Source organism: Penicillium verrucosum, assembly GCF_028828655.1.
Source record: "Penicillium verrucosum strain IBT 35672 chromosome Unknown utg000001l_segment0_segment0, whole genome shotgun sequence".
NCBI lineage: Eukaryota > Fungi > Ascomycota > Eurotiomycetes > Eurotiales > Aspergillaceae > Penicillium > Penicillium verrucosum.
In genome coordinates this window covers 6,845,563-6,859,017 of record NW_026643210.1, presented here as the reverse complement: position 1 = coordinate 6,859,017, position 13,455 = coordinate 6,845,563, and the positions used below count along the sequence as shown (strand labels likewise).

General features: G+C 45.8%; 2 protein-coding genes across 2 annotated transcripts; both read right to left on the bottom strand.

Annotated features, from left to right (window-relative positions):
- Positions 1 to 6,717: 6,717 nt before the first annotated feature.
- Positions 6,718 to 8,364, bottom strand: N7516_002544 (pyridoxal phosphate-dependent aminotransferase; the record flags this gene model as incomplete). The annotated part of the gene is made up of 4 exons (XM_057215264.1): positions 6,718 to 7,319; positions 7,382 to 7,667; positions 7,741 to 8,216; positions 8,280 to 8,364. 4 exons carry the CDS (start codon positions 8,362 to 8,364, stop codon positions 6,718 to 6,720), a joined length of 1,449 nt encoding a protein of 482 aa, XP_057077147.1.
- Positions 8,365 to 9,443: 1,079 nt separating this feature from the next.
- N7516_002543 (Rho family guanine nucleotide exchange factor CDC24) lies at positions 9,444 to 12,395 on the bottom strand (the record flags this gene model as incomplete). Its single annotated transcript, XM_057215263.1, has 4 exons — positions 9,444 to 10,807; positions 10,869 to 11,055; positions 11,114 to 11,362; positions 11,424 to 12,395. 4 exons carry the CDS (start codon positions 12,393 to 12,395, stop codon positions 9,444 to 9,446), a joined length of 2,772 nt encoding a protein of 923 aa, XP_057077146.1.
- Positions 12,396 to 13,455: the final 1,060 nt, after the last annotated feature.

Below are 13,455 nucleotides of genomic sequence, written 5' to 3'. Positions count from 1 at the left end.
GAGGAGATTACACCTAGATTTGTGGATCCAATGCGTGTTTAATGCCCGTTACGACTTCCCTGCTTTCTCCGGTTCCTTTATTCTTCTTCTTCTTCTTTTTATTTTGAATTGCAAATCAGGGATTCGCATCTGTTGTTTTTCTCGTGATTTTATATTTGCTTTTTTTTTCCTATCTCTGCTCCATTTTCTAGGTTTCTGGGCGCTTTTATTATGGATTCCCCCTCGCGATATTATGTTATTCTTCTATACATTGTCATTTTAAACGGAGGCAAAGGTGTTTTCCCTTGGCGAATCTTTTACTTGATACCTGAACATGGCATGTGTGTTTCTCTTTTTTCAATTCCTTTTTCAGCCATATTCCCTATCTCTGCGTGTATTGGTCGCCTATTTCCATCCGATTCCGAAGAATTTCTTTACCAAGACAGTCGTTCCGATATTGCCCATGATATATCGACAAGAAGCTAGTGTTTCCCAGGAATATTACTGCGATGAAGACTCCACTCTCATTGGCTCCATTAAAGACCTAGCCTTTGAATAGAATCCTTTCTACATCTATTTCCCGTATTATCTTTACCATCTAGCCTGGGCATTATCAATCATACTACGAGCTAGTTCAGGAATGTCACACCATGCCTAGTGCTGGCGTGCCCGAAATAAATAAATTGCATGGCATATATTGCCCATACATGACTCGTGGCTTTTCATTTTCAATTCTTTTCAATCTTTTTCATATGTCATAAATCATAATTAATACTTTTTTCCCCCCATTTACACGCGATGGTCCCATTTCCTTATTTCTCGGAGTTCTCCATCTCAGAAAGCCAAGGATGGGCCAAGGGAAATTCGAGCGCAACCCTGTCTCGCCAACAAAGAGCAACAGTTTTATTTTTTTATTTTATTTTCTCCTTCTCGCTTAGAAATGGTATAGTTAGTAATTCATTAGTAATAATTCTTTTATTTAGTTACTAATTTGTGAGCATAGTAAGTTAACTATTTCCTACCTAGTTACCTAGGTATGTTGTACTCATTATTCACTGAACCTGTTCTGTCTGTTTGAGAATCCCTAAATGATAATAATTATAATTATAATATAATTCAGTATCCAGAATTCAGAATTCAGAATTCATTCGGGCAAGGATTCTTTTTTGGCCTTCTCTTCCCGAGTTCCCGAATGCAACAGCAATATGTATTTTTATTCCTAAACCTACATGACCTTAGTTACATACGGAGTAGACAAATCCTAGTAGACTTTATCCCTGTAGGGATCTCTACCAGATTAATCCACCAATATGGACTAGGTTCCTGTTTTACATATCGAGTTAACGTTGATCTAAGGTAGTAGGAATATTCCCAAGGTTGCACTCCGGCTAGAACACATCGCCACTAGTAGCAAATCAACACTACAGGTCTCTCAGCTCCGTGGGGGCACCGGAGTACTTAGGCTAATGTACGGAGTACATAGCCCTGGAAGGGCCTTGTGGCGAACAGTCAAATTTTCCCTCTCTCTTTTTTTAAAATTTTTATCATGGCTTTGCCGCTTCTTGAGAATTTTATGAGACATTGTGCTAGCTAAGGTGTTTGTGTAGGTTTGTTTGATGGTGTACCCTGTATACGGGGTTGCAAAGGTACAAGGTACTTGTTGAGATTCTTTGCGGATATATATACGACCTGACCAGTAAAAATGGAATATTTCTGGAGGAAGTAGTTGGAATTTGAATATTCCAACTCAAATTGAAAAAAGAAAAAAAAAAAAAAAAGAGAAAAAGAAAATTAGAACCGAGGAAAAACATCCCCTATTGTCGATGGAGTGCAGAATATCGAAACATCTCTATTAACTAACACCTGCAGCTCAAAACCGGTTTTCTCTCTAAGCGGATACCATTTCCGATTTGAAAAGGAAAAAAGAGAGACTGGATGATCTTCTTTGAAATTGATTCTGACTGGAAATTTACTGTATCTTTTTCGGTCTTTTCCTTCGTCCTCAACCGATCTATTTCACGACTTCTTTCCCTTAACTACAAAGTACATTCAAAAAAAATGTATACAACATACACTCAATACGGAGTCTCCGGACTTACGGCCAGACCTGCACCACTAACTTTCCACGTAGATCCATTACAAGGGGGGTGATTGCCAAACCCGTCAAGCGTCAAGAGTGGAGAGTCAGAACCCCGGTGAATGTGGAATATTGAAAGGGCCGGTAGATCCCGTCTCCAGAAGGATCAACAATTGATTTTGCAGTACGGAGCACACCTCGGAAGACCCAGGCTGTCGGTGCCATTCGGGGCTTTTTTTTCTTTTCCCAGTAGACTGGGATCCCAATATCACACACAGTATGTACCTACGCATACTATAAGTGGACATAAAAGCCTCATCGGTGATTCATTGTTTCATTGATTCATATGCTACAGTACAACATCGATAAGTCGGGGCTGAGAGTTCCCCACTAAAATGACTCTGGTCAATTGGTCTTGCCCATGCCTCCGCTTCTGTAGAGTTTCAAGACTAGCATGACGGAGGCAGCTAAGTTTCATGGACGCATCGGACTATAGATTCCCTGGGGAGACTGACTCGGAGAGAACTAGGATCTAGCCGCTTGCCAACTAATATGTATCAGAATATGTTGGGATGAAAATAAAACCAAAACACACGATGGGACGGTGATTGGTTCAATATCAACCGCGTTACATAGACCGATTAACTAGTTAGAGGGAGATTAATTAAGATCGCAAAAAGACCCAATCTCGATAAAACATAGCGAATAAGAAAAATAATCCCGCGTAGATTCACGATCACGATCGGAGAAATGAGGCTTCGCTTACAGCGACCGAGGCTGATATTTCTGGCCCCCATGCCAAGCCCCTTTCTAGTTGCATCGGGCAATCCTTGGCCCTATCGACGTCGACAACATAAGGGGCTAACTAACTACTCCGTACTCCATAGTCAATCAAACATAGATTGGGAATATCAGGGATACGAGACGAGACGTCGAGAGCTTGCAGATAATTTCGAAAACTTGTGATAATTTTAAGTTCATTTCCGTGTTGCAGCATGTGCAATTCCGGAGCAGACAGAGAGAAATAGGATTAAAAGCAGGAAATGAATGAAAAAAAAAAAAAAAAAAAAAAAAAAAAGAGGATCGCAAGGATTACAAGAGCTAGGCGCAGGTATTTCTGTTCTCGGATATGATCGGCTATACGGAGTACACTTATTTTGACTGATTTATTATCATCTACAACATACAGCATAGTACGTATGTTGTGTGTACGTACATAAGCTCCCATGCGAGATCCCTACGCGCTCCAAGAGTCGGTGTGGGGAGATATCCAACGGCGATCTATAAGGGGGCAGGACTGGACCCGCAGAGGAACTTCCTCGTATGAATGGTCGAACAACACCCAGATGAAAAGAAAAAAAAGTGAAAAATTGTATAGGGAAACTGTCATGGATGTCCCCTGTAGTTTGTCCCCTGTCAGGTGTATGGCGATGTGCATTAGAGGTTTGTCTAAGGTGGGAGATTTCTGAAACAGAATAAATGACGACATGGAGCATGGCCATGTTAGTATCGGAGTTAGGACATTACGTTGCTATTTCCTAGAGAAGGAGTACTCCGTAGACGCCGTTGCATAGCTTGCCGGTGTTGACGCGGGGTGGAGAACGTGAGCTTTTTTTAGGGGGAAACAGTCGATTTCAGACTAAGTTCCCAAAGGGGAATACAGTATATCCCGTAAGGGAACATCCTTGTTCCTATGGATCCAAGGGGGGCTATTTCTAGACCTATCAAATGATCTACAAATAATATTACAAAATATAGTATGTACTCCGTATAATTGTATAACTAATAATGTGATATGATATGGAGTTCCAGGAGCTTGGGCCTTTCGGGAGAACCACGGCGCAGAGACTGGTAAGTGCGGGTATTTGTATTGTGACAATACATGACATTGCGGAGATGCGCTATGGACCGTTCCCGAAGATCCACTAGGATCCCGGTACCTGGAGACAGTATTTCATTTGGTTACATTACAAGAATCTAGTAATTCAATAATCAATCTTGGAAGATACATATTAGATGAATAACTACTACATAAATATAGGTAATATAGACTATGGAATGTAATCAGCAGAATCACATTGTCTAGGAAACTCAAAAGGAAAAATACTTGGCAATCCCACAATGTAACCTGTCAAAGACAACCTGGAATTTCTTGGAAACCTCACCTGTTAGCCGACGAGATTCTGGTTCCATATGGTCCCCGATTGTCAACAAGACCCACACAATCTACATTGGGAATGCGGTAGATGGAGCCCGTCAAAAGAGTAGTGGAGTCAGTAATCTTTTAATCTTTCCATTACCTATGTTGTATGTTGTATGTTGTAGGTATGTTATAACAATCCTCAACCCTCAACGCTTCGACCCTTTTTGAAACTAGCCCGATCTTCCCGGGGAGAGACATGAGAAACAAGCTTTGTAGAATGGGGCGGAGGACACGTCTTAGAATTACGGGATATATATCCAATGATTCCATTAAATTATTTCCGAAACAAAGCAGTTATCTACCTAGGTAACTATCTTGTTATGGATAACAATGTATGAGGACTTGAGAAAAAGAGGGGGGAGGTAAGTTCCTCTAAATGGCAAGTTGAATACGAGCGATCACCCAGCTTTAGCTCAACCAAACTGTGATGTTGCGGCTCAGGCCGATACCAAACTTTCTTTTTCTTTTCAAAGTCTCGGGGTGCAAAAACTTGTGTCCAATCACCGTATAGCAGTGACATACCCGTGGATATCAGAACCAGAAAAAAAAGAAAAAAAAAAAAAGAATCAAAGTAATTACCGCTCGGCTATTAAGTGGAGCAACAATTGAAGTACCCAACCCTAATACAATTGTTCTCACTTTCCACATGGCAGATCTGAATTTATACCTTCAACTCCATATATTATACTAATCTGGAAAGGTCATCCCTGAGAGGTATCGTCTCGCAGTATGAGGCCTAATGTGACCAAAGATCTCCCCCCACACAAGTGGTTCCTCTCCCCACTTCCCAACGAATGTCTGGTCTAGATCACGGTGCGGAAATCGTCTTTTCTTGGCAGCTCTTGGGAGCTCCATCGATCAGCAGCATTTAAGTAAAGCTATCAAATGCCGAGGAGATACAACACAACTCCACAACTTAACGTTCGCTCTTTCTGCTTCTTGAATAAACTTCTGCACTAATATGCATGCCATCCAAGGGTGTCGAGAGCGAAACAGAGCTGTTTGTTTCAGATGTTCTTTTCCTTGGATAAGTTGAGGTGTGCTTGTCGAAACTATAAGGTTCAGTCAGATCAGTGTGATCTTCGTTTTTATACAGTTGCCTTTGCTTGTCTGTGTCACGCGATTAATCGTCTTAGCTCTTCGCGTACATGTGTATACTAACTAGTTAACTAACTAGAACGGAGTACTTACAATTGTACATGAAATGCCAATGTTATACGAACATCCTCTGTACAATGGGAACATAGATGGTCGATTTTGATTTCTACCTATGGGTCAAGTCCAAATGCTAATCATCAGTTCTGCACTAATAATACGGACGCTATAACTAGTTATGTCAGCATTCATATATTCCAACCTTGGAAGGTTTCTCTTTGTTCTTTTTTAAAAAAAGATGCCCTAGGCACTAATAGCCAAGCCACTAATCCATATCGGGAAACTTTAGACGAAACAACACCAGTGACACCTGTCATTGGCTCATTTCTTCTCTTATTATCCATCCTCTCCTCACACTGGGGGCAATGTACCCATATTCATATCCATATCCCGGCCAAGCAAATTACTGTATAACTTACAGTTGTAAACCCATGGACATCTGTTGATATCGAGGGTCTCACGGGTGTACAACACTGGTAACGGCTGCGTTTATAAGCCTTTTGTGCGACGCCATCCGGACAGGATAAAGATGCCGGGTCTGTGAATTGCAGTTGCTATATGTCGTACCAATGCAGCTGCCTATCTAGGCATAGTCATCCTGGCAAGTGTAAGTGTGGCAGTCTTTGGATTCCTGGGGTTGTCGGTTCAGCCTTCACCGGAGGTTTTGCCTAGACGATTCGGGGAAACTGGAAATGGAGGGGGGCGCTTGCTGGTGCCTGGCTGGAGGGAATTGGGTGCTATGTACTGTGTACTTCCTTTCCTTTTCTTTTTACAGCTCGCTCCCTAGTCCATAAGCAGTAAGTCGGTGAGATAGGCACATGGCGAATGGTATTTTGACCGAGCCTGGGTGGGAGGAAATTGGACCATTGGGATATTGGCCACTCCTCCCGGCTGATGGGCTGGTTTTTGGCTGCTTGGAGCACATGAGCAGCTTGTTGCGTGATATCGATATTTCATGCAGGTACATACATATATGTATGCAATGGTGACCTCGTGATCCGTTATGTTAGGTATGGATGATTTGATCGGTGAGAAAAGACAAGGTGTAGTTTGAAAGTATGTGCATAGGATACTCTAATCTAGGTGGTGCATGTCGAGTCAAGCCTTCGTGTTCGTGTTGAAGACTTTCTAATACTATAAAACACCTCTTCTCAGCTACCAGCGTAGCTACATATGTAGCAAGCCAAATAAACAATATATAAAAATATGCGAGAATGCAATCTATTATACTACGTCTCAGTCAAGATGTTGACCAGGCACAGCCTGACAACAACCAAACCCTAGATCGGACCAAATGTCCTACCTAATCATCCGAAACAGCAACCTCATCCTCCCACTTCGCCACACCCATCTCACGGGCACGCTTAACAACACGCTCAATACCATCAAGACCCATCTTCAACACATCCATCTTAGGCCCGTAGCTCAGACGGACAAAGTGATGACACGGGCTGTCGAAGAGATCACGACGCTTCGCAGGGTTCAAGTCAAAGAAGATACCAGGGACAACAATGACCTTCTCGCTCAGCAGGGCATTAAAGAAGTTCAGGCCGTCGGAGATGTTAGCCTGAGGAGGCAGGGGCGGGTCAAGCGAAGTCAGATCAAGCCAGACATAGAAAGTAGCCCCAGGGATATCCTGGACACGGAAGCCGATGTCGTAGAGACGTCCCAGGACATAGTCGCGTTTCTCCATGAAGTGGCTCTGCAGAGCCTTCATCTCGGTGCGCACGAGCGAGGGCTCCAGCATCGGGATCGCGGCTTCTTGGAATGGCACGTTCGCACCGCCGTCGAGGTATGAGCCTGCGGAGCCGAGGGCATCGACGAATTCTTTGGGGCCGACTACCCACGCAATTCGCCAGCCGGGCAGACGGAAGCGCTTGGTGAGTCCGTCGATCAGGAGGACGTCTGGTCGTTCGGGTTAGTTTGGTCATGTGCAAAATTAGGTTCTGGGGGGGCGCATATCATACCATCCTTGTTGACGTCGACGACATTCGCGGCACCACTGATCGTCGATCCGTCGCAGCCCGTTGTATAGTTATATCCACCGTAGAACTCGTCCAAGATGAGAGTCGCGCGGTCACGGCAGAGGTCTTGGATTTCCACCAGCTCCTCTTGCGGCACGAAGTGGCCTGTGGGGTTACGGGGGTTGGAAGTCAGCAACACCTGTGTGCCACGGGCAATTTCCTCGGCGATCTTGTTGGGGTGAATGTGGTAGTGGTCATCCTTTGAGAGAGGGAGGGGGATGGGAGCAATCTGCAAGAGAATCAGCAAACAGTAACACACATCCGAGCTCAGCCTTCAGCTCATGCTCTTCCGAATAACGCACGTTCTTGAACAGAGTCAACATCTCCGAGTACGCAGAGTAATCGGGGATGGGGAAGGACAGGTACGAGTTGCCCAGGATGGCAGCAATGCGAATCAGGCCGGCGCGACCACCGGGAACAATGCAGACATTCTCCCATGTGTACTGGCTCTCCTTGCCCTGACGGTAGTGGTCGTTGTAAAGACGAGCCACGGCGGCGCGCAATGGCTTGATACCGGCGGTCGGGCCGTATTCCCGAGAAGCAGAGGTGATAGAAATGGAAGTCGGGCGGGGGAAACTGCCCTCGATCTCGTCGTCAGCTTCGGGAGCTCCCTGGCCTAGATTGGCCCAGCCGGTAGGATCCTCAGCGTAGCCATGTTCACAGGCTCGCTCTGTGCACCAGACGACACCGGTGGAGGCACGAGAAGCGTCGAGACCAGCGTGGGGACGGTGACCTTCGTGAGCGGCTCGAAATTGCCGATGGGTTTCTGATCGGAGTTCTGAAAATTTTGAAAGTCAGACATATCAAAAACCTGATAACTATTGAATGCATATGCACGTACCATTGTCCGTCAGATCCTTGGTGGTCGATGAGCGGCGGTTCTCAGAGGGGCGAAGGATACTCAGGCGGCGGCCGGAGAACGACATTCTTGGCGGATTTCCTGAGTTTTTGGTATAAAATGCTTGTAGGCCCTTTTCTATGAAAAATAGTAAAATCGTTAGGGAAGTGGGAAGGTAAAGAGTAAAAAAGAAGAAAAAAAGAACAGAACAGAACAATTTTTACACCGAATCGGGTTTGTTTTATAAAATGACGCTTGCCAGCAAATACTGGGCGACGATTCGACGAAATCACCGACTTTGGCCCTTTCAGAATTCCCTCGGGATGTCAGGACCACCAGGCGCTTTCCAATCCATTAATAGTGCATTTGAGGTATTTTCTAGATTGTTGGAGTATTCTTTTTGGCGATCTTTCAGCCGATATTGCCGGGAGTTACTTGGGTACTTGGGTATATATCTATGTATAGATATAGATATAACTAGATATACTTCCAACAACTATAAATATCGTTATAAGCTAGAACTATAGATCTATAACTCTAGCTCTAGCTCTACTAGCTGTAACTGGATCTGGCCCTGCCAAGAATTATCGGCTTTCCGACGGCATCCCGATCAGATAGGCAAGTGGATACGCAGTATATATGGGAAAAAGGCTGTAGAATTCCACCGTATAAAAAAAAAAAAAAAAAAAAAAAAAAAAACAATAGACATATACATCATATAGAAGCTTCATACGTTCGTGGACATTGAGATACTAGTAAATCAGTAAAGAGATAACAATCCGCGAAATGGAAACGCAAATTCAAAAACAATTGGGAGGTCTTTCATAGGACAATCCCTTCACCTCGTCACCAGGACATCATTCATGCCATAAACAAATCATTAGATGCTCGGAGAACAATCCAACTACATGTTTGCCACGGCGTGGCTCGCTGAAAGTCACAAAGAAGAAGGGGGAGATAGAAAGAAGTATCTCCGCCGAGGAACGGGCTGTTGAACAGTTTCAAGCCAATCCGGTTGGAACAGTAAGGGTCAGGATGGAAGAACGAGCGCCACAGGCGATGCAAAGCGTTGAAAAGACAGGGATCGATGCGATCCTCACGGGGGAATCAAAGGGGAGGTATTAAGTCAAGAATGAGCGGGAAAGCAAACAAGAGAAATGAAATGGTCTAGTCGACCACCTGGCAGTAGAGTTGAATCTCTCCCACCAAACCCTTGGAGAGCATATCACGATGTTGTTCCCGCCACTCCATAAAAGCAAGCTGGACTGCCTCATCACTATCGATCGTGACGAAATCACCATCTTCGTCGCGGTAGCGCAGTCGAACGGTTTTGCTCCCGATGGATCGATCGGTGAACCGAGCGAGTTTGGCATCCACGCGGTCCGTCAATGAACGGAACAAAATGTTGGTCGCGATTACCAGCGTAACATAGTTGTCCTCAAAATTCACCTTGGCCTTGAGTTGAGTTGGCATGTAGTCTCCTTCCTCTAGCGGCTCTTGGGTCAAAGGCGAGGTGGCATGATCAGAGATTTGCCCAGAATTACGGTTATCGTTATATTCTGGCTCGTTGAAATGCGTGGTGTGGAGTTGGGGCTGGGTACGAATGGGGAGCTGATTGTTGGTAGGCGAACCGTTCTGGCTACGGTTGACGGGGGCTTTCATGTTGGCCATGTGCGCAGGAATCGGTGGCACGGGGACGTTGTCAACTGTCTGCATAGTGTGCACTCCCATGTAACGCCGTGACTCGGGATTGTTATTGTGGTGGTGAATATCAGGGCTACTAGCCGATCGCATCCGTTGGGTCATGCCATTTGCAGAGTGAGCTTGCGGGCCCGAAAGTGGAGGCAATGACGGGCGCTGAGCACCTCTTCCAGGAGGCTGAGGTGGGAAATATCCGCCAGAGGTCGACCCTTCTCGCGATGTGACACGAGACAACGCTGGTGCTGTGTAGCGGAGGGATTCCTCATTCCAAACCGAGGATGGGGTGGTGGAATTTGTATTCTGACGACTGAAAGAAAATCCAGCGGATTGAGAACTCGATCTCGTGGAAGGAGTCTCCGCCGTGGGGGAAAAGTAGGAACTCATATTCCGATCACCAGGGGACATGCTTCCGTTGCCGGGGAACTGAGTGTGCACCGAAAGCGTGGGATCGGTTCCTGCATAGCGTGGTCGGGTGTTGGGGTGAGGAACAGAGGTGGTGCTGCCACCGGTGGCAGATCGGGTTCTCAGACTGGTACTGGATGCATTTCGGCTCATTGGGAATTCGGAATGATATGCATCTTTGCTGTTGGCGTCATCGGTATCATACTCTTGTTGATAGGGGTTGGGCATATGCGCCATGCCCTCCATGTATGTAAACTCGCTGTCGGATGTACCAGTATTGCGCAAAGTGCGTCTCTCCGCTTGGATCGCCCGTTGGGTATCAATGTCCTTGTACCAATTCCGCATGGTGTCTTCATTTACATATCGGATGATGAAATTATCGACGACACCAGGGTCTCCTTTCCAGAAAATCTGAATACGGTAGAGTCCTGTTGGGATCAATTAGAGGCATGTTTTTTTTTAACCCCGCAGGCCAAGAGTCGTGCTTACCAGGCTTTTGAAGGCAAACAATATCTGTGACATTGGCCATGTAGATTCGACCCTTCAATTGAAGACGAGCCTTTCCTTTCGCATTCAAAGACGGCTTATCTTTTTGCATCATAAGCTTGGACTTTTGCTTGTTGGGATTGATATCTTTGCAACAGAGAAGTATGCGCTCGAAGAGATAGATATGGTACTGAGGGCAATGTCAGTAATGTGCCATTTCGGGGAACCAAAAAGCATAAGACACATACCTCTCTCTCACTATCCTTTCCACTGTCTCCCTTGACGACTTGGAAAGTGCCAAATCGAAGAAGGTCTCCGAATGACTCCATCTTCAGTGCTTTCCAGTCATCCACGCGCTCAGACAGATCAACTACGGCCGCAGCCAAGTGTTCTTTGTGGATTGCCTCGTTGGCAAAGTCCAACACATTCTGAATACAATTGACTGCATGCGTGATATCAGCCTGGAGTTGCTCGTCTTCTAATTGTTTGCGTAGCTCCTGAGAAGGACACCCTCAATATTAGCTCGTTAATCCTGAACATAGCATTTAGCAAACTTACCAAGAGCATCAGCGGGTATCGAGTCAGACGCTGGAAAGGTTTCACGAAGAATCCATTGAGCGTTTTCGGCTGAGCGACCATTTGTTGCAGATCTATATGGCGTGGCGCACTTTGGATTTTGTCCCATTCTTTCATACAGGCTTCGTCACAACGCATCTGATTGGCAATGAAAGGCTCATACTGGCGGAAAGCATCCTCATGCAGGAAGAAAAGTTGACCCCAGTTCTGCATTTCTTCTGGCAGGGCGTAGTGCTGTTCCATGCGAATCAGGAACCGTTGGGCAAAGTCTAGCAAGTTGTTTAAGTTGAGGAAAATCTGATGGCTCGCATCGCCTGTCAAAGCACCCGTCTCTTCCAGTTCCTTTTTGAGCGCTTGGAGATTCTGCAGGTGATGAACATAGTCACGCTCCGTCTCCAGAAGTTCCTTCAGAATATGCTCTCGCTTGGTAAGCTTCACATTGGCCTTCGCGGAGGGAGCCTCTAGAAATTCAGATTGCTTCAATTGGCCTTGCATCTCGAGGATGTCCACCACACGGTTGACCATTTTGATCACTTTGATAAACCCGGTGGTACTCTCGCCGTAAAGGTCAGTGATCAAAAAGCAATCCTGTTGAGGAAATTCCAGCTCTTGTAAACAGGCCTGTAGGAACTTGAATGTCGCCGCTTTGGGACGCTTTGCCTCAGTTACCTTGCCAGTATCAATTTCTAGTGGTTCCTCAGGACCAGATGCATTATAAATGCTCAACAGTGGATAGCCATCTCTGAGGCAATTCCACAAGGAAGCCACCGGGTCTGTATTTCCTCTTATGCGATCATCATCATCCATCTCTTGCAGGTATGACTCAAAGTTGGGAACTTCGGATAGCCGCCTCCTCAGATTGACACAACTTTGGTAGATCGATTCACCACCGCGACGGTTGATGATGTTATCTTCGGCGACCGGAGCGCCGCTCATGGCTGAAGAGTCAATCATATCGGATTTCCTCGAGGGCCAGATATAGATAAGTTAGACCAGCCAGGCTCAACTTAAATCTGCACAGCAGACCCAAGAGGGATAGGTTCGGAGGGATCGACGAGCGTCGGAGGTAGAGAGATGACGATCATGAGTTCCCCGGGTGGGTGTGAGCTGCGCGGCGCAGGGAGAATGTCAAATAGGGGTTTCGGTCCAAATTCCGGAAACCAACAGCGATACGATCGATTCTCGGTCGCAGGCGTGATTGTTTTAGATGCGTATCCCGGGAAGCGCCCTCGAAACCAGAGACAACAGGTGATAAATATAAGTGTATATGTTTGAACCAATAGCACGGATATCAAATACGACGCACCGTCACTTTCTGGAAGAAAAGGAGGGGCTCGAGTTATATATTCCGACCTGCAGCCAGTCCCAATCGATGGGGTGTGTGGATTCAGGTGTGTTGAATGACTGCTGCAACCGGGCAGACGAGTCAAATCAGGTTAAAGAGAGTTCGGAGGAACACCTTTGCGAAAAGGTAAGTCACTAGGACTCAGCGGAGGACAATCGACGTCCCGAGAAAAAGGGGGGCGCACGGAATGGTAGAATAAGAGAAGCCCAAAAACAAGACGGACTCGGCAGGTTAAATGAGGCCAAGAACCAAAACGACAAGAGCAAGCACAACAGACAAGAATTCTGCTGATGAAACAGAAGAATACGATCCTTGGAGAGAGGGTGAGCCGAAGGAGTCTGTTCAGTTGCCTCAAAGGGTTTAGCGTGTGTTTTATGGGGCGGTGTGATATAGAGAGGGGCAGTTGGCTTTTGCTTGTGTCAGCAGCCCTTCACCCCGGCCTAACCTTGGAAGGCCTTGGGGCTGGGTAATCCAAGACCCTGATTTTGGGCTGGAGGACTGAAATGCAGGAAGGCTGGAGAAGAGAGCGGTACTCCATACTGATGTTGGAGAATTCATACCCATGCATAGTACTCCGTACAGTAGTACATTTTATATAGAGTTCGCATACAAAAGGTACATCCACTAAACTAGATAGGGAAATATATACATACTCAATAACTAGGTAGT